Source organism: Perca fluviatilis, chromosome 20, assembly GCF_010015445.1.
Source record: "Perca fluviatilis chromosome 20, GENO_Pfluv_1.0, whole genome shotgun sequence".
NCBI classification, from domain to species: domain Eukaryota; kingdom Metazoa; phylum Chordata; class Actinopteri; order Perciformes; family Percidae; genus Perca; species Perca fluviatilis.
Window position 1 is genome coordinate 10,193,622 of NC_053131.1, and position 20,478 is coordinate 10,214,099.

The following is a 20,478-nucleotide window of genomic DNA, read 5'->3' on the forward strand; positions in this document are numbered from 1 at the left end:
TCTAACGATTAATCGTGCAGGTCTAGGCACAAACAAAGGGAAAAAACTGTTTTTCCAAAATAACCATGTACGTGTAACATGGGTATAAGAGTGGCATCAATCTTCTCATCTGGCTAACTAACTAATGGCAAGAAAGCAAATAAGTGTAATCCCCATGTCAAACTTCTCCTTTCATTTCAAAAAACTTGAGCTCAATAATCCATATGTTTGTACATTACATTTTTGTTTTATTAATTCATTTGTTCGACAGGGGATGGAGAAATCAATGACATTTCTAAATCACTAGTCCCTGGATCATCAAAGCAGTTACTGCATTACATATTTCACATTTTTATTTTTTTAAAACTCAGTAAGTATAAAGTGCGGCAGTGATGAGACAACAGTCCGAGTTAAGGAGGATTAGAGTGCAAAAATGTCTATGCTGGCTTCTTTTCATGTCTTGCTGATAAACGCTATCACAGGAAGTCCGTCAGTCTCAGTCTTGAGACTAGTGCAGCAGAGTGACAAGACGAGACAGAAGACCTTGCCCATAGAATCCTTGAAAAGGCAGCTTGTAAATGAACTAAAAATATGTCTTATGGTGACAATACAATTTGCAGTGTTATCTAGTTTTGACCAGGATGTAGCTTTGTGAAAGACAATAGGCTAAATTAAACATCCAAAGAAAACCATATTGGCAAAAGTGAAATCCCTTTTTTTTTTAAACATTATTTGACTGTGTAGGTTAATCATTGTGGATTTATATGGTTCAGACAGATGTGTGTCGTGTCTCCCATGAGAACAAAGTGAAAAGCATGATTTAAAATTAGCGCGACACTCCGGCTAATTATTACCAAAACAGGAGACACAAGGTGAGCCATAAAAACTAGCCATCCACAGACAAAACTAGTGACTAGAGAGTTGATATTGTGGATAATGAATTGAACTTGATCAATAACATGATCTAAAAGTGGGTCCCTTTCTGTATCCAACCTAAAACTTTTACATTTCTTGCAAATGTCTCAACATGCCCTAAAGTACTTGCAATTCTGTGATATTCATTTCCCTTACCAAAAGGGAATATGTATGTATGTATGTATGTATGTATGTATGTATGTATGTATGTATGTATGTATGTATGTATGTATGTATGTATACATGTGCTAAAAGCTGGCCATAAATGTGCTATACAATATCAGATAAAACAGGTAAACAGCTTCATCAGAATTACAAAAAACAAGATTCTGAATTTTTCAGTTTCTTGAACATGTACAGTTGTTGGCGGAGGACATCTCATTGCATTTATGTCCGAGTAAATTCACACACAGGACCAATAAGGACGTAAAAAGAAAAAGAAGAAGAGAAAACAAACCAAACAGGCAACATATTTGTCAGAGGCCTTCCAGTCAGTTAAAGATATTTTCCCTTTTGGCTGAGGTAGGAGACTAATCTGAGTCAAATACTTAGCTACAGATATGTTTATATTGGTGAAAGAACCACTATCAGGTTACATTGCAGTTAGCAATTTTGTTATGTGATAGTTGTTGTAACATTGTTCCCTCTCAAATAGAGTAGACATTAGAAGTAATAGCAAAACTATTTCCAGAATGGAAATAAAAGCACGGCGGTGATTTTGTCAGTTTCACGGTCAGGAAGGCTGCATGAACACAAAGAGAAAGGGTTTCTAGATGTTTCCACTGAATTAGTAACACCAGGCTGAAAAACACGTCCCCGTTTCACCTCGGACCACCCGCAGCATCAATGACACGTGACCACACATAACGCTTATGTCATGGGGTCAGTACGCCTGTACATCCCTGCAGCAAGGCTAGAATTTAAACACTTGGAGGTTTGCAAAACATCATTCTAACAATTTAGTCAAACTTGAGCGTAGACACCAAAATGATCTTGACTCTGTGCCCCATATCAGCCCCTCAGCGTACACGGTCGAGTGATAATGACAGTATGGGACCGTTTGGGCGTAAAGTGTGCTGTGTATCAATCATTCTAATACTCTGCGGCTGCGGCGCACACAACATGTAACATGTGCGACAGCTGCTCTGGATCCTCTTATTTGCGGCTCGTTTGCTTTCCCAAGAGCTGTGCGTGTAATCGCTTGTTATGCCGACTGTGCCTTTACCTGGCATTGGGTCGGCCCTGGCGCTGCTGAGATGACTTGTTGCTGTGTTCAGACAGCCACTGGCTACAGATGTTCTGCATCACTGAGTCCTGGGCTCCCTCGGCGGCCTGAAGGACGTCCTGGACCAGCGGTCCCGCTCGGCTCGGATCCAGCTTCACCGCCAGCAGGTACGCTGGTCGCAGTTTACCGCACAGCAGGTAGGCTTTGATCTGCCGACATGGGGATGATGTGGTGAGAATTAGACAGCAATGATTTTTCTTTTATATAACTGTGAACTATGTCTATGAACACTGATTTCAGAAGTTAAGAGGATCATTTTTGCTGGTTTGACATTCCTGGGCAGTTTATTCTAGTCCAGAGATTATGGAGTGGCCAAAAAAAAAAAAAAAAGATAAACTAAGTGATATCACTGGTAAGAAGGAATAATTAGGAGCAAAGGGTTAAGGATGACTTTAACAACAAGTATAGCTAGCACTCAACCAAAGTGACATATTTGACATATTTATAATTAGGGCCGGGCGATGGGGAGAAAATCCGATATCATGATATTCTTGACCAAATACCTCAATATCGATATTGCGGCGATAATCTAGGGTTGACTATTGGTGCTTTCACAAAATATCTTCACACTTAGATTTTAGATGAATAATCATCAGTAATGTGGACATAATGTCTAAGTGGGTAAAGGCAAATAATAGAACAGTTAGAACAGTCTGGTGTGTTCAGAAAAGTACATCACTTTACTGTAATGCAGCCTTTAAAACCAGGAAAAGAGAACACTTATGCCATATTACGATATCCAAACACTAGGACGATATCTAGTCTCATATCACGATATCAATATAATATTGATATGTTGCCCAGCCCTATTTATAATAATAAAAAACAGCCTTAGGCAATGTTCACTCTTGGCGTCTTTTTTTAAGCTGCCAGCGTCTGTTTTACATTATAATTATAATCCTGTGTGTTTAAACCGTGTTTTCACCGCCAACGTTTTATTTTTGCAGCTCAGAGCGTCTTTTTTAAGTTGAACAAAGTTAAACTTTTCAGAATAAAACTCCCTACGTCAAGTGCTTTTTTGACAGCTGACGAATAGCAAGCGGAGTAGCGAGACCTGTTGTTTCCATAACAACAAGAAAAATGGAGAAGGTGCCAATAGATTAGTTGTGCTAGAGTCGGACCACAGCGAGTTATATGATATGACCTGGTGCTCTTTGTTCAGGGAACCGGCTTTGTTTTATCTAACGCCAACAGTAACACTGCTCCCTCTCTCGGTTCATTCTCTAGATCACTTTGTTTTATCTAGCACCGCTCCGCATAGAACTCTTGGATACTGTAGCAGTAGCTCTTGTTATAGCAACCAAAGATGCTCTTGGCTGCTTTTTGTAACCAAGTTAACTAGTCAACTTTTTCTTGTCAAAGAAAGATGCTAAGTGTGATAAAAAAAAATGCCTTATGCTAGAAAAACAAGCAAAGAAGAACAAAATGCTCTGCAGTCAGTTTTACGCTACCTTGCTTTCTGTGCTCTTGGTCTCCAGAATGAGACTTTCCAGCTCCTTGGCCTTAATCAGATAAAGGACAGCAATTATGAGCAAACAGACAACACGGAGCCAAGTCACGGTCATGATGTTTTCACAGTACACTCAGTGACTCATCCTTGTCGCTCAACAAATCCACTATCAAAATGTTTGGGTCACTCACATCAGCCGGTCCCTTATCTGCAATGGAGACGCAGCTGAGGATGAGGGCGTCGCAGTCGTCTTTGGTGGCGGTGCCCGATTCACCGACACATTTGAGCAGCTGCCGTACGGCTCCATACTGCCTCTGGCGGGTGAGCCTTTGGCTGGCCCGCACGTAGACTGCCTGGGCCTCCAGCTGGAAGTCCTGAGGCAGGAAGAGAGGGAGAACATAGGTTTATGTTTACTTGGCTATCTTCAATGTATCAGACGTCATTTGTTGCCGTATTTCTTGTACAGTGAGTTAATCAGTTAATGGAAGTTTACTCTTAGTGTCCTTAACCAAGATCACAAAACAATCTTCTGCCATTACAGCTGGATGTTTTTGATCTATTTTTTTTATGTCTGTTGGCAGGACATTTCAAAAAGTTCTGAATGGATTTACACAAGCATTTGTGGGAACATTTCTCACTGGTAAAGGACAAATGTAAAACGCTGGCAGAGGTATGCACTCTGAAATTTGAAAGGAGAAAGAGCAAATGCTAGAAAGAACAAACACTTTATCAGAAAACATGACAAAGATCACTTCATATACACAACATACCTGTATGACTCTATATGCAATGCCAAAACCCTCTTCTATGTTTTTTCCTCCAAGCATTACCTGCAATAATACAAAATGAAGACATTTACTGATCTTGTGAGAAATGTACGACAAAATTTCATCTATCCATAATATACATGAAACATAGAAAACAATCAGGCCTTTAATATATAGTAAGTTATTATAAGTATAAGTTCTTAATGAGTTCAACTTATACATATTCATGTTATTTGGGTTTTTAGAAACCATTCCAGTAAAACATCTGACTTTAAGCCCTCAAAATATATGACAATAGATGTTTAAATTAGATTAGTTTGGTAAATGCTTTAGCCCAAAGTGACTTAAGCTAAGTGCATTCAAACACGTTGGGAGCCAGAGCTAAATATCATCCAACATTGGGAGTGTATCCCCTTTAAACAAATACCTAAAAGTGCTTTGAGATATAAACATGTTTTTTACCTTTCACATAACTCCCACTTGTCTAATCCTGGGGTTTAACGCATGAATAAAGTCAGCAATAAGGCAGCACTCTAAGTGTGCCATTTTAACAAACTAAATATATTTTCAGTGGATTAGAGATGTTGAAGTGCAGGAAGTTAAGTACTGGGATAATCCCAACCAGAACCTCACCTTGCAGGCCACCTCAACTTTTACGGGGCTTCCTCCAAACAGCGTAGGCGGTGAGCTGGATCCAGGGGACTTGGAGGAAGATGTGCTGGTCTTTGGCGACTTGGAGGAGGCCGCGGTCTCACAGCGGTGGAGGAAACGGGTTACCTCCAGCTGAAGCTCAATTGTGTTCATATGCCTAACGAAAATGAGGCAGGAAAGGTCCATACATTTAAACAACAAGACCTAAAAGTCTATTTGGCAAGTAGCAAACATGAATCTTTGGACTGATTTTAAGGGTCTTTTAAAAACCCACCTTTAATACACTAGCCCTCTTGTAAAGGGCTACATCACCCTTTATGCTGTATTTTGTACTGTAATTCATGTTTATTCTTATGTATTTGTTCATACTGTATGTATTGCATGTGTGTGAAGCACGGTGTGTTTTAATAGTGCTATATAAATAAAGTGTTACTTACATACTTAGTATGTATAAAGCAAAAGTGGTAGTAGTAATAATAATAATAATAATAATAATAATAATAATAATAATAATATATGATATAAAAATAAAGATTGAATTAAATTCTTTTTCTTAATCAATTCTGATAAAAAGGGCCAAAGTGTAGAGTTCTTTCCATCATGTTAGCTGAAATAAGGATGTATTGGACAACCTGGACACTTCACTGGATGACATCATCTTCCTGAAGACCTGAGACTTTCTCCTGGCGGCGCCGCGGCCCTGCTGCTCCTGCAGGTACGTCCTCAGGTGCTCTTTGGCCCGCACCAACCAGCGCTGTACAAGGCCAAGGGCAGGGTCAACTTTCTCATATGAGCAGAGATGTTTTTCAGAAGGTTTTGTCAACTGCAAAACTGTGGAAAAACAAATATATGATATACACATACCTGGTGTTCTCCCAGCTCTAAGTACGAACTGGCTCCATGGGTGAAGAATCGGATACAGGTCATGGCCGCGCGCACATGATCCTGTCCACGTAAAAACAACAACAACAAAAAACAGCATTTTACATATTACAACAAAATTATTATCTGTAAAACATCTAGCATCATCACATCGCTCTCTGATGCAAATTATAAACTTACAACAAATGTAAATTCTTTGTATCTTGTTCTGTTTTGGACTTTTTTTATGGGCCATTTTGCCTTCATTAGGTTAGTATAGGAGCAGTGGTTCTCAACTTGGGGGTCAGGACCCCTACAAGTGGTCACAAGATTAATCTAATGGGTTGCAACATAATTACTGTGGTAGGAAATAAGAAAAAAACCACTGGTTTGAACTGAAATCAGTAATTTTATGGTACACATCCTACCCAAAAGGCTTGGGACATTCATACTGTAATCTAAAGGCCTGCCTGAATGGAATGAGAAAAAAAAAAAAAAAAAAAAAAAGACACAGACCATGTCCCTTTGATTTACAGCATTTCAATCAAGCCAGGAAACTCACCACTTTTTCTTTTCACCTTCAAATGATAATTAAAAGTTGAAACGATTCCAACAACATTAAAGACTCTAACCATCATGAACTGCTGGAGCTGGTAGAGAGTGTTGTAGTATCCCCGCCGCTGCAGGAACTGGCAGGAGGCGATGAGGTAGCGGCTGCATGTTTCCAGGCCAGGGTCAAGTTTTTCCAGTTTGCCCTGCAGCGTGCCAAGACACCCCCTCTCCAGACTGGGCTGCAACACACCCTCTAGAAATACCTCATCTGGGCACTCCTGAGCCACGATGAAGTACAAAAACTTGTGTTAAAACGTATTTACAGATGTCAAATTTTCTTCTTAGAAGAAAGAGGTGCAGTCATACTCGATGGTTGGCATACGCAATTTCTATACTTCCCCAATACACAGTACACTGCTAACTGTTTAACATGTTTAAGGGTCTGATCAACCTAAAGCTTGTTACGGGGTACTAAAGTGCCGTTTTATTGCATTATTACCTAAACAGGGACCATGTTCACTGGACAGAGTTTAGCATTTAGATTAGTAAGATCTTGGTAACAGCGGGGTGTCAAATCATATCTGTTGATCTGATAATTAAATAAAACTAACTGATCAAAACACACTGGATGTTTTAATTAACAAACATTCTTAATCTACCTCCAAAGCCTCACCTTGTTGAGCAGGTATGTCAGAGCCTCCGTCATGCAGTCATGACGCATATAGAAGCTGATTAGTGCCAGGTGAGTGCCATATGTGTTCAGGTAGTAGAGACACTCCTGGTGGAGGCTGCTGCTCGGTGTCTGACCCTCTGGTCGATCCACAGGACCGGCCTCGCACAGGAGCTCCTCGAGCTGCCGCAGGGACGCCAAGATGTCCTCGCCGAGAGCCTGCCACAGACACAGGAAAACACAGGCAACACAAACACCACACAAAAAGCTCAATCATTTATATGTGCAAAGACATTTTCCCGACCAATAGAAGCCACACATACACACGCATGCCCGAACTTACTAGCATACCCCCCCGTCACCGAAAAATACGTGGGAGATTCCCGAGGGGTCGTGGACCACAGCTGGGGGTTAGAGAGGTCTTGTACATTCTGTACAGTAGGAGTGACTCTACCTGACTTCTACAGTGTTATTACAAAACATACTGCAGAAATGTATATAAATGGACAAAAGTGGAAACTGAAATAACTAGTTTTTAGCTTAATTTTTAAGGATATGCAGCTAAAGTCATTGTAAACGTTCCCACCTATTACTCCACTCCTGCATCACTAATACAGCACAATAAATCATTTTTAAATAAGAAGTATTCCGCAAGGTTTTTTTCCGCAGAAAAATGTTAATTTGGCTATATATTAGTATTTGAGAATGATGGTGGGGGTGATGCCAAAGCGATGCAAGTTGGTAAATGTGTTACTTGTTTACAGTGTAGCACTCATGTAAAACACTTTTTTGAATTGCCCTGTTGCTGAAATGTGCTATACAAATAAAGCTGCCTTGCCTAGACTTGCCTTGCCTTGAATGCTACAGCCCAGCACATATTTTCTGCTCGAGCATGGGCTATAATGGAGGCCTAAGACAGCTGCATGCCTACCACTGCAACAAAGATGCTGGTTGGATAAAGAATGAGATTGCCACCGTCTTCCTACCGTCGTCAGAGTGGGTTGAACAGTGGTCTCCAGGTGCTGGACAACCTCCTGTAGCAGTAAGGGACCTAGGTTGAGCTGGTTGCGGTCCACTGGAGCCTTTAAGAAGCGGCCAAACTTCTCCCTCGCTCCAGAAAGGTTGCCTGCCTTGAGAGATGCCATCCCCCATGCCTGCCACACGCCGCTAGGGTCCAGGCCACTCTTGGTAGACACCTTGCATAGAAGCCACATAACCAGAGACAATAAGAACAGAAGGAATCTCTGTATCTTTTTTTCCCCCAAAAATCTATATTTTTTTTCTCCCAATGATTCACCTAAATATTTTCTCTTTATACGGTACCGGCACCCATGTATTGTGACAGAATCAAATGAACAGCCATGGAATTACATTTTCTGGGAGTCTGCATTTATCCAATTTTATTATTAAATAGGTTGGGTTGGTAAATAAGCTGCCTAACTACTACAAATGTTACAGGTAGACAACAGGTTTTCTGCACGATTATGGTCTGATTTCCATTTTAGAGATTTTTCTTCTCTGAAAAAGATACAAAATTATGGTCCAAGCACTGCTTTATGGACCAATATTCTAAAACATGTCGGCTTCTCTGCTGATTGGCAGCATACAATTTACACATACATACACTGATTCTACAGCAATATTTTGTTGTGAAATGTCTGATGAACTCATCAACACAAGAGGTTAATAACAGAGGTGTGCTGTACAAAATGTACAAACCACTGGGTTCTAAGAATCAAGGTTTCACAAGCCAGCGGCACAACTTCACAACATATGAACTTATGTAACAGAACCTGGATGGGAGGGGCGTTTATGTTGCATATCGCTGGTTGCATGATTGTGCATCATTGTGTAAGCAAAATATGTCACAATACATCTCTTTCTGTTGGGGATTATTTTTATTTGTTTTGCACACCCTGACATAAAGGAATAAAATTTACAAAAATAAACCACCACCTGCCTCACCTCTACTGCTAGCTGGTAGTGCTCTGCTTCCAACAGCTGGTTACGGAGACGTGTGACAGCAGAAGTCTCCAGAATGTCATCCAAGGAAGGAATATATTTGTAATTGGCCGTCACTAGAATTTTGAGCACATCTACTTTGCTGATGTAACTGTGGGAACAGAGAAGAAATAAAAGAGGAAGCAAAACAGAAATAATCAAGGGTGTGCATTTGACCGAAAAAGCAAGACACACACAGTCAGAGACCTACATTCATACAGTACACGAGATTACTATGCAAGAAGTGACACAGAGGCACATGCAATGAGTATCCGTAAATTTAGAAATGATTTTAAGCACAGGTGAGTTATCATGACCGAAAACTCATCGGTCATGACCTCAACTGTCATAATTTGGTGAACCGGACTCATCTGGTAGGTTAAAAGCCAACAACAAAAGCTGCATCAATCAAAGTTTTCAATAGGTTTTCTTTTAACAATAAATCCATGACTATGTGTCCTTAACACTGACACAGATATATATTCATTCAAACACAACTCCTATGTGTTGATAAAGCTGCTTATCTGCTAAATATGTAAGAAAAATGTTGTTTGCCATCATGTAGCTATAACAACTTTGTAAGATGATAAAATGTCAGTGGTGTGTACCTGTTTGCTTATCTATGTGCTATTCTGCCCGCTACTTTGACTTGTGATAGTAACAGCAAAGACATTACTAATAACCCTGACTCAGTTATATCCAAGTGTTCCACTAAGCCGTGACAGTGAGCCAGCATGCGATGTACCAGCAGCTACAGTACACAGAATTGAATCATTGTTCCTTTTATTGTTTACTGTTGCATGTCAAAATGTTCGGTGGAAAGAGGCCTGGAGGTTAATGCCGATTTAAAACCTGTACATACTGTACCCGTGGTCCGCCCACACAGGTGTGTCCACCTGCCTGCTAAGACCCCTTCTGAGACTGAGGTCGTGTACAGAGTGCGTGTTACACTTGTTCAGGCAGGACAGCCTGTTATGACTGGTTATAGTTTATAGAGTTTAGTGGCATGACGCAATTCCTAGAATAGCTGCATCCAATTTCAACCTGACTCAAGGTCTATTTGAAAAGAGCAGAGTCACACTATTTACTGGCATTCTTAAAAACCCTGCAAACCCACACTGGTGTTTTCAGTGCTTTTAAGAGAGTGTTTAACTCCCAGGCTCTGAAACCTTGCTGTTGTTCCACAGCCACAGATCATATCGCACTCCTGTCCATCTTTACCTACGTAGCTTTGTTCTGTCCCACGCTCACTTTCCCACCATCTAAATGAATTAGCAGTGTCCTTTTTTTTTTTTTACACATCACTCTGACCTGGGGTTACATCTTACCTGTCACATAAGGCGAGATCCTGGCTGCGGCCAACCTTCACAAACATCAGCTTAGCGCTGAAGAGCAGTTGCCGCATGATGTCGGTGAGGAGGCAGGCGTCCACCTCTGGATTGGTCAGCTTACGAGACAGAGAGCGGCAGTGGCTGATGAGCTGATGACCACAGGCTGTCTGATCACTGTGCAGAGACAAGATCGCCACGCAGAGGTACGCACTGGGAGCCTTGGAGTTTTAGGAAAAGACCATAATTAGTCTTACTGTATTTTACTGGGTTGTACAATACAACTTAATAACACTACAGTGGTCTGTCAACTATCTAAAATGCTAGAAATAAGCTTAAAATGATGCTTGCTATACTGCACTTAATCATAAATTCTATTTAGCATAACCCATCATTTTAAGTAGAGTAGCATTCAAGGAATACAAGATTGTTCAAGTGTTGGTGCACTTAATACAAGTCGACTGCGATGAGCTGAAAATGACCGATCCTGTGGAATGAGGGATGTTGGAATCCAGACCTGTTCATAGTAGAACTCGCTCCGCAGCAGCTGGTTCTCTGCAGGCTTTGTGCTGAGTTGGATCTGTCGTTGGACCACTTCAGGGAGATGCAGCATCCCATCTAGATCTTGCTCTGTGACCACGGGGCTTCCAGCCACTGCACGAAGACAACAGAGTTGAGAGAGACTGGGTGAAAGCTCATCATTATACCCTTTATACACTACGGAGTTGAGAAATGGCTGCATTTCTGATATTCCAGGTGGCAGGTGTGATTTGTCAGAGTGCATGTATCAGGATTTTATACAAGATCAATCCTACAACCTGCTTATACTTATAAATAAAAGATTTAAGGTAAAAACATTTTTTTTCTCACTCTAATATGGCAAAGAGGAAATAGTTTACCTTTATCTGGTTCCAGCTCATCGTCAGAACTAGTCATGGAAAAAATGGAAAAATACAGCACAAATAAATTTCAAAACACAGTAAAATATCTAATTTTCTATGAATCCACATCCTTTCTTGCAGAAGAAAGTGCTTTATTTTGATAGGAAAGCTGAAGACATGAAAGGGAGAGAGAGGGGGGGGGGAATGACATGCAGCAAAGGGCCACAGGTCGGAGTCGAACCTCTATATTTACCAACTGAGCTATCCGGGCGTCCTCTCTCTCTTTTAATCAGTCTGTTATTGTTGTTGAAAACAAGTGAAGGAGCTTTCTCAGAGATATACATATAGTTTAATATATCCTAGGCTATTTATTTCAGATAACTTTCATTTACATGTGTTGCAGCTGTATATTTTTAAACTGGTAAAGGAAACCGTGTCTTTGCATTTTATTTTAACAACAATCTGTTTTAATAAAAGAGCTTGTGAAAAGTTGCTTTGACTTAAAACTGAACATTTAGCCCACTTTGTAAAAAAATACAGAGCTATATATCGTGTATCAGCGCTAATGGCGACATGAGGAAAAATTTGGGTGCACCTAAATTTTGTGCTGGTGCACCTAAATAAAAAAAAGTTAGGTGCACCAGTGCAACCAAATCAAAAAGTTAGTCTGGAGCCCTGATATTCAGCAAAGCTTTACATTGTATAAAACCAACATGCTTGACCAGATCCATTCATAGCTAACAATAATTATATTCCTTGATAGTTAAAATAGTCTCAATACCTACACCACTATCTAAAACACAAATCTGATGCAAGACTCATCTTGTCATTTACTGAATACTGGAAGAGCTCATCCTGTCTTGTGCAATTATTAAACATTTTCAGAATTGAAAAGTTGCAAAAACACAAGGTTCCTCAACGCCTACAGGATTGGGCAAGAACTGAACTTATTTTGACCCTTTAAGGGAAATGACTGACTAACAATATGAACATACATTACATATTCTGTCCTTTAAATGAACTTCTGTGGATAAAATACTACTTAAAACAACCAAATTTAAATCAGATAGATTCAAATTGAGTACTAATGGTTTAATGATATTCAAGTTCTACCATTTAGTATAGCAGTTTTGTTTAAAAGAATGGTTTTTTTTTTACATTTACGTTACAGCACATACAGTACAGAGCGCTGCTCTAAAGATAAATCTAAATCTAAAAGATATTACTACTTAATAATATTCAAAGAAGAAAGTGCTCTGAATGTGCACAAGTTGTAAAATAAAACCTGCTATATTCTTTGAAAACATGTTTAAGGTTCTTCTGAATCTTTGTGTCCTTTCTAAGATATTAAAGACTTTCCATGACTGCAGGAGACCCTCTGTAAAGATTATTTTAAGTACAGTACCTGTGTTGTTAAAAAAAAGCCTTTATTCGACAAGTGAAGTTTGCTTCATTTAAATCTACAGGGTCTTACTCTGGGTGAAAATAGGCGTAACACTGGTCACAGACTCGGACTTCTTCATCTTCTGGGCAGCCCTCAACGGGCATCTTATGCTCTGAGCACGCGTGACAAACCAGACGGCCACATCTCCGACAATGATGCCGTCTGTTGAACTGAAAAAGCGAGCGACAAATAATGATTTAGTGTGAAAACATTATTGTTGGATTTTAAACAACCAGTTTTAATGTCAAGAGTCAGTGAAGTTACTCTAATTATAGTTTCCATTCGCTGTTTTTTCACACTTACTTATGAAAGTTTACATTTCTACAATTCTGCACATTTACAGTACTAGACATTAAGGTGGGGCAGAGTCAGATAGGATAAGATGAGGTAAGGTCATTTAATTTGTTATTTGTCCCTATGGGGAAATTTGTTTTGAACTTTTATATATAAAATGTATTTGATATGTCTTTATGTGGATTACGGCACAGGCTATATTTTTATGCAGGCTTAAGAGTGTATGGTGTGGACAAGAGGATCAGGTTTTGATTTTATCAGGCTGTACTTGAAAGCGTAGTCAGATACGGGATGTCAGCATGGTATGGAAACCTCACAGTAAAACTAAAATCTAAGCTTGCTTGTATAGTACACACTGCCGTGAAGGTGATGGGGAGGAATGAACACCTGCCCCTCCTATTAATTTACAATTGTTCTTAGGCAAGCCCAGAGGGTATTGACTGACCCATTACATATCCTTCACACAGAATATGAGCTCTTGCCCTCTGGCAGATGATACAGAGTCCCTCACTGAAAACTCGAACCATTTTAAAAACTTGTTTTGTTTCTCTGTCAAACTTTTAAACAATGCTGCTTGAGGCTGTAGAGGTTGTGCAATAGTTTCACGGTGTTTTACTGTGGGGTGAAGAAATATATGTGTAATTATGTGCAATTTATTGTGGTGACTGGTAGAGTTCGTGCTGTATGGTTTTGTTGTACATGTTCTGTCAAGGCATGTATTTATGTGTAGCTCTCGAGTCCAAAATAAATTTCCCTAAGGGGACAATAAAGTACTTTGTATTGTATCGTATCATATCGTATGTTGGAAAGTACCTCTTTTTAATTTGCCTCAACACTGTTTTGCACACTCACCATGGTGAACCTCTCACGCTGGCAGACCATGCAAATGTCCTGCTTGGTGTCGGGGACCCAGTCTTTGCGGGCTGGGGGTTGGTCTGGAGGCTGAAACTTGGCGGACGAGCGGCGTTTTCTCCCTGCGGAGCTTCGATCCCTCTCCCTGTCCGTGCTGTTAGAGGACGGGATGTGTGTAGGGGTGCTGCCTGTAACAAACAATGTGTCACACAATCAGAAAAAGCAAGAACAACACACATTTCAAACCAGGAACCATCAATTAATCAATCACACACCACCAAAAAAAAAAAGAACTTAATTTGCATTTCTTTACATGAATATTTATATTTCCTTGGGTGAGAACACATAAACTCCAGCAGTGCTGTTGTGATGCTGACTCTGCGTTCAGGGACATTTTTGTACGGAGGATCAATATGCGTATCATATTATTTCTGTTAAACAAGTGCAAATGTCTCACCTGTGGAGGATGTTGGAGATTCGATTCGACTGGATGCGGAGCTGCTGTCTTGAGCAGGACACTGCATCAGCGCGTCCTGGAGGCTGATGACAGAGTCTGAAAGAGAAAATCAGTCAAATATTTAGGCACAAGTTGCTGTGGTCATTGGCTGTGCTAAAATATGAGCTTAAAAATTGTACTATACTGTCTTTCTTTAAGCACAAGCACATCCAAACACCCTACCTTATGGTACCAAAGGGAACGAGAGGGCAACAAAGTCCTTCTCAGTGTGTGTATATTTGTATGAGTTTGTCTCAGTTATGTGTCAGGACTGTATATGTTCCAGTGTTCGGGCTAACTTTTTAAAAACCAGACACACTTCGTTCAGCCCTACCCACGTTTTTCTGCATGTGTTGGCCATTTGTCACTATACAATGTGCACTGACCAGATCGAGATCTCTCTCTGGGGGCGCAGGGGAAGTCGAGAGCCTTGCAGGCGTAGTCTGCCAGAAGCTTATCGATGTCCTCGGTACCGAAGCCGGCCTCCTGACCAACCAGGAGGCTCCGCAGGGTTCGCACCGCCACGTCTACCCAGTCCACCTTGAGGTTCATCAACAGCTGCTCGAGCATCAGCAGCGGCTCCGACAGCAGAGGGAAATACTCCTGCCTGGCCGCTGGGGGCAAAGTCAGCAACACCTGGAGAATAAAAACACACATAACCTAAGATATGGATGGAGCATATTCAGGGCTCTAGAGTGCAACCAAATTTGTAAGGGTGCGACTAAGAGTTTTTCCTAGGTCGCACCGGTGCACCTAACGTCCTCGCATCCGCTGCCTCTCCACGAACGAAGCGATGTCTTTTATATCGATATGGTTTTATGTTGCGTTACATGACCCATTCCTCCTGCGTTTGGATCTCTCCTCCGCGCAGCCCCGCCTCCATTCACACACACACGGCTCCCCGCCGCCGGTCCAAACTGCTGACATTTGTCTACAGTTTTAGTTGTTATTAACACAGCTGTATATTGTTAAGTATGAGAGGGAAACCTGTATTGGTACCAGTGTTTCCGCTGGTAACTCTCAGTTATTGCGGCCGCCACGGCGAAAAACACATTAGAAGTTATTAAATGCAACTAACTTCAGTTCGTTGAGTAATAGCATGTGAGACGGAGCCTGCTGGACCAGTAGTTCATAAAAATGCAGCGCAGTGACGATACAGACATTTCATAGCCTACACAAGACGTGTGTAACGCCGCTGACCCGCCAAAGCGCCTTCGACCCGTGCTGGACCCATTCATAATGAGTCAGCAGTCACTCTCTGAGTAGCATACGCTTCAGTCCATCGCTCTCTCCCTCTGTCTCCCTATGTCTTTCGGTCTGTTTTTTTTTTTTTTTTTAAGATTTCGGCCTTTATTTTGATAGGAAAGCTGAAGCCATGAAAGGGGAGAGAGAGGGGGGGGAATGACATGCAGCAAAGGGCCACAGGTCGGAGTCGAACCTCTATATTTACCAACTGAGCTATCCGGGCGTCCTCGTTCTCTTTTAATCAGTCTGTTATTGTTGTTGAGAACAAGTGAAGGAGCTTTCTCAGAGAGAGAGAGAGCAAGAGAGAGCGAGAGAGAGCGAGAGAGAGAGCGAGAGCGAGAGAGAGAGATTTTAATATATCCTAGGCTATTTATTTCAGATAACTTTCATTTACATGTGTTGCAGCTGTATATTTTCAAACTGGTAAAGGAAACTGTTTCTTTGCATTTTATTTTAACAACAATCTGTTTTAATAAAAGAGCTTGTGAAAAGTGGCTTTGACTTAAAACTGAACATTTAGCCCACTTTGTAAAAAAATACAGAGCTATATATCGTGTATCGCCATTCAGCGCTAATGGCGACGTGAGGAGAAATTTGGGTGCACCTAAATTTTGTGTTGGTGCACCTAAATAAAAAAAAGTTAGGTGCACCAGTGCAACCAAGGCAAAAAGTTAGTCTGGAGCCCTGATATTCAGCAAAGCTTTACATTGTATAAAACCAACATGCTTGACCAGATCCATTCATAGCTAACAATAATTATATTCCTTGATAGTTAAAATAGTCTCAATACCTACACCACTATATAAAACACAAATATGATGCAGGACTCATCTTGTAATTTACTGAATACTGGAAGAGCTCATCCTGTCATGTGCAATTATTAAACATTTTCAGAATTGAAAAGTTGCAAAAACATAGGGTTCCTCAACGCCTACAGGATTGGGCAAGAACGGAACTTATTTTGACCCTTTAAGGGAAATGACTGACTAACAATATGAACATACATTACATATTGTCCTTTAAATGAACTTCTGTGGATAAAATACTACTTAAAAATGTTTAAGGAAACACAATTCCCAACCAAATTTAAATCAGATAGATTCAAATTGAGTACTAATAGTTTAATGATATTCAAGTTCTACCATTTGGTATAGCCGTCTTGTTTAAAAGGATGGGGTTTTTTACATTTATGTTACAGCACATACAGTACAGAGCGCTGCTCTAAAAGATAAATATAAATCTAAAAGATATTACTACTTAATACTATTCAAAGATGACATCAGCGAAAATTCACAAACCTTAGAGCCCAGATGGAGGGCGTGGATGTGACGCCGACGCGCTGGAGACACCTGCCTCTGGAAATGCAGGGTGAGGTAGTCAGCCAGGAAGTGACAGGCAGCCAATCCGGGGCGGCGGTCCAGAGCGCGCTCACAAACGTCTAGGCCGACCACAAAATCTGTGAGGCCTTCCAGTAACTGGAAAAAATAAGTAAGGGGTGAAGGAAATTGACAAAAAGAGAGAAACTTTCACAGCAATAATTGTAAAAAAATCACAGTTAAAGAGGGGAAATGTGTGTTTAAATGTGAAATTTGTAATGCTTTCTCTCCTAAGGGCACTACACATTTAACAGGGTATACAGTTAGCATATGCCTGTTAAGTTAGAAGTCAGGAATAATTTGGTGATCCCTGACACCTGTTTTATACAGCCTACAATGGATTTCAATCTAGATCTTGACCTGGAAAGCCTCATCTGTCTGTCCCTTCTCCAGCAGATGAAGCAAATGCTCAGTCTGTAGCTGCAGTCTCAGCTGGTCAGATACAGGATAGAGCTCAACCCACTGTGTACAAAGAGCAAACTCCTGCAAAGAAAAGAGGAATCACATTATACATTTAAAACATAAAGAAAAGGGTCGACACACTGTAGCTCTGTTACATGGAATTTATTGGCACGTCCACAAATAAGTGACGTTCTGAGCTTTTGCTTAAAGAGAGCATTGGCATTACTACAATGCATTGTTTGTCATGTGATATTATATGAATAAACAAATGTCTGTTTTAGAGATTAAGGTGTGTTAAGTTGTTTGTTCTTGTTTGACATCTTATTTATATGGAGGTAAATATGCGAGAGCTTGATGACTTGATGTGAGCACTTACACATGTGTGTAATATAAAATATTTACACACGTGAGGTGAATTCGAAGTCACCGAAAGAAAAAGAAAAAAAACACATGAGAGCTGGTTAAAAATCTACAAGCTCTCGCAAACATCTTGCTTCTCGCAAGAACTGTTTACACCTCTGTATATACAGTATAAATACACACACACACACACACACACACACACACACACACACACACACACACACACACACACACACACACACACACACACACACACACACACACACACACACACACACACACACTTCTCATTATGCATATATACATTACTAAATTCCTTTTTACATCCAGTCTTATTCATTTATAATACTGTCTACACAAATTGATTAAATAATTATATTACTTCATACATATTTCATTGGTTTATATTTAGCCCTATGTCTTTACTTTCACTACTCTTTTTACAGATTCAGATTTGGTTTTACTTGTGCGGCCTAAGAATTTCATTGCTAACGACTACTTCTGTTAGTGTTGTGCACATGACAAATAAAGAACCTTAAACACCTACTTTTGCCTCCACCATCATAGATAACATGGACTCGGAGTTTGTCTTGGACTCCATTCTCAGTTCCTGCCAAGTAGCCCATGGCAACGGAGGCTGTAAATTCAACATCTGTGACAAGAGAAGAATAAGACACTTTGTATACACGTCACAATATCGTCGAAAGTCGAATTACGTCACTGAAGAATGTCGTGTGTAGTGATGCATAACTACAGTACAGGCCAAAAGTTTGGACACACCTTCTCATTCAATGAGTTTCCTTTTATTTTTTTTATGACTATTTACATTTTAGATTCTCACTGAAGGCATCAAAACTATGAATGAACACATATGGAATTATGTACTTAACAAAAAAGTGTGAAATAACTGAAAACATGTCTTATATTTTAGATTCTTCAAAGTAGCCACTCTTTGCTTTTTTATTAATAAGGGAAAAAATTCCACTAACTAACCCTGACAAAGCACACCTGTGAAGTGAAAACCATTTCAGGTGACTACCTCATGAAGCTCATTGAGAGAACACCAAGGGTTTGCAGAGTTATCAAAAAAAGCAAAGGGTGGTTACTTTGAAGAATCTAAAATATAAGACATGTTTTCAGTTATTTCACACTTTTTTATTAAGTACATAATTCCATATGTGTTCATTCATAGTTTGGATGCCTTCAGTGAGAATCTACAATGTAAATAGTCATGAAAATAAAAAGGAAACACATTGAATGAGAAGGTGTGTCCAAACTTTTGGCCTGTACTGTATGTCAACACCAGACTGACATAGTTTGGCATGACTAAGATGTACAAAAGTTCACCCAGGAGCAAAATGACACGGCAGCCAAAACTGGTATTGGCCAGTACTGACAGGAACACAGGCTCACTGTAAGCCTGAATACACCGAAAGGCTTATATTTCTCAGTTTTGATATCAACAATTACTCTCCCATCTTGAAGCTCAGTCTGGTTTCCATATAAATTAAAGTTCAGAGAAAAACTACTAAATTAATCCCAGGAATCAAACATATGTCATATGAAGAGAGATTGAGAAAATTACGTTTACCGACTAATGTATACAGAAGATACAGAGGAGACATGTTGAGGTTTATTAACTTAGCAACTGTTGAACCTCTCTTTCATTTTTGGTACGATTTAAGAGGGAATTCTTTAAAGCTATACCCCAGAACATGCTTGTCTGAAAAGAGAAACTATTTTCTTTACACTTGTGCGGTAAAAGCATGGAACGAGTTGTGAAGTCCCCTTCAGTGAAAAACCTCTTTCAACAATAGCTTGGATACATTTATATATTGGATGTCATGTACAATTGTAAAGCTGGTTTGTAATTTAGGTTACTTATTTATGAAATGTAAGTAACTTTTTAAATCATGAAATTAATGTGATTTATGAAATTAGTGTGCTTTCAAATCTGTTTATATCATTTTTGTGCTGTACAAGTGTTTGAGTCTGGAATAGAGGATTTTGTCTCCTGTATCAGAAATTTTCCAATAGATTTCTGTTGTTATAACAGCTCTATGTACATGTATCTACTAGGTTTGAATGCTTGCATGACCACTTGGCTGTAGGATGATATATCAATTTCCCTGGTGATTAAAAATAAGTAACTTAGTCTGAAATCAGCTCTATAAATTACCCAGCGATAGAGGTCCAGTTCTTTATTCTTGAGCTCTAAGTCTGTTCTCAGCGAGGTCTCTGTGCTCGGGTCGTTGAGGCAGAACTCGAGCAGCTCCAGGCAGGCGGACAGAGGCCAGCGCTCCAGAGCCTGCAGGGCAACACGGGCTCGCAGGTTAGCATCCTGTACGCGGAACAGCGGACCTATACCTTCATCTCCATCTGAACATAAAAAAGAAAAAGATAGACAACTGTAAAGTAATATCTGCATTTAACATCCAGGAATCTACAAAAAAAAAAAAAACATTGGAAGAAGGCTTTAGAAATAGATCAGTAATCACAAAAGCAAAAAAGAGGGAGAGGAGCTGTTAATGTTAAAAAGTTCAAATAAAATAGTAGTCTAATCGATAAGTTCACAAATGCAGGGAACACTGGCAGCTGATTTGTGTTGCAACACATTTCAAGCTTGGTGCTCTTCCCTCTGGCAGTAGCTTTCTCACTTTTCTGCA

General features: G+C 40.1%; 1 protein-coding gene across 3 annotated transcripts in view; it reads right to left on the bottom strand.

Moving 5' to 3' along the window:
* Nucleotides 1-204: 204 nt before the first annotated feature.
* Nucleotides 205-20,478, bottom strand: part of zfyve26 (zinc finger, FYVE domain containing 26) — a 39,655-nt gene continuing 19,381 nt past the window's right edge. For all 3 annotated transcript variants that reach the window (XM_039786869.1, XM_039786870.1, XM_039786868.1), the window contains exons 22-43: nucleotides 19,992-20,191; nucleotides 18,360-18,464; nucleotides 17,408-17,530; nucleotides 16,970-17,146; nucleotides 14,813-15,062; nucleotides 14,388-14,483; nucleotides 13,931-14,118; nucleotides 12,815-12,954; nucleotides 11,359-11,387; nucleotides 10,977-11,113; nucleotides 10,460-10,680; nucleotides 9,096-9,243; nucleotides 8,117-8,326; nucleotides 7,134-7,349; nucleotides 6,541-6,738; nucleotides 5,912-5,992; nucleotides 5,680-5,801; nucleotides 5,030-5,204; nucleotides 4,400-4,459; nucleotides 3,821-4,003; nucleotides 3,631-3,681; nucleotides 205-2,328 (exon numbers count right to left, since the gene is read on the bottom strand). In XM_039786869.1, coding sequence (XP_039642803.1) covers nucleotides 2,116-2,328; nucleotides 3,631-3,681; nucleotides 3,821-4,003; nucleotides 4,400-4,459; nucleotides 5,030-5,204; nucleotides 5,680-5,801; nucleotides 5,912-5,992; nucleotides 6,541-6,738; nucleotides 7,134-7,349; nucleotides 8,117-8,326; nucleotides 9,096-9,243; nucleotides 10,460-10,680; nucleotides 10,977-11,113; nucleotides 11,359-11,387; nucleotides 12,815-12,954; nucleotides 13,931-14,118; nucleotides 14,388-14,483; nucleotides 14,813-15,062; nucleotides 16,970-17,146; nucleotides 17,408-17,530; nucleotides 18,360-18,464; nucleotides 19,992-20,191 — 3,323 coding nt within the window. In that variant the 3' untranslated portion in view covers nucleotides 205-2,115. The remainder of the gene's footprint in view (nucleotides 2,329-3,630; nucleotides 3,682-3,820; nucleotides 4,004-4,399; nucleotides 4,460-5,029; nucleotides 5,205-5,679; nucleotides 5,802-5,911; nucleotides 5,993-6,540; nucleotides 6,739-7,133; nucleotides 7,350-8,116; nucleotides 8,327-9,095; nucleotides 9,244-10,459; nucleotides 10,681-10,976; nucleotides 11,114-11,358; nucleotides 11,388-12,814; nucleotides 12,955-13,930; nucleotides 14,119-14,387; nucleotides 14,484-14,812; nucleotides 15,063-16,969; nucleotides 17,147-17,407; nucleotides 17,531-18,359; nucleotides 18,465-19,991; nucleotides 20,192-20,478) is intronic.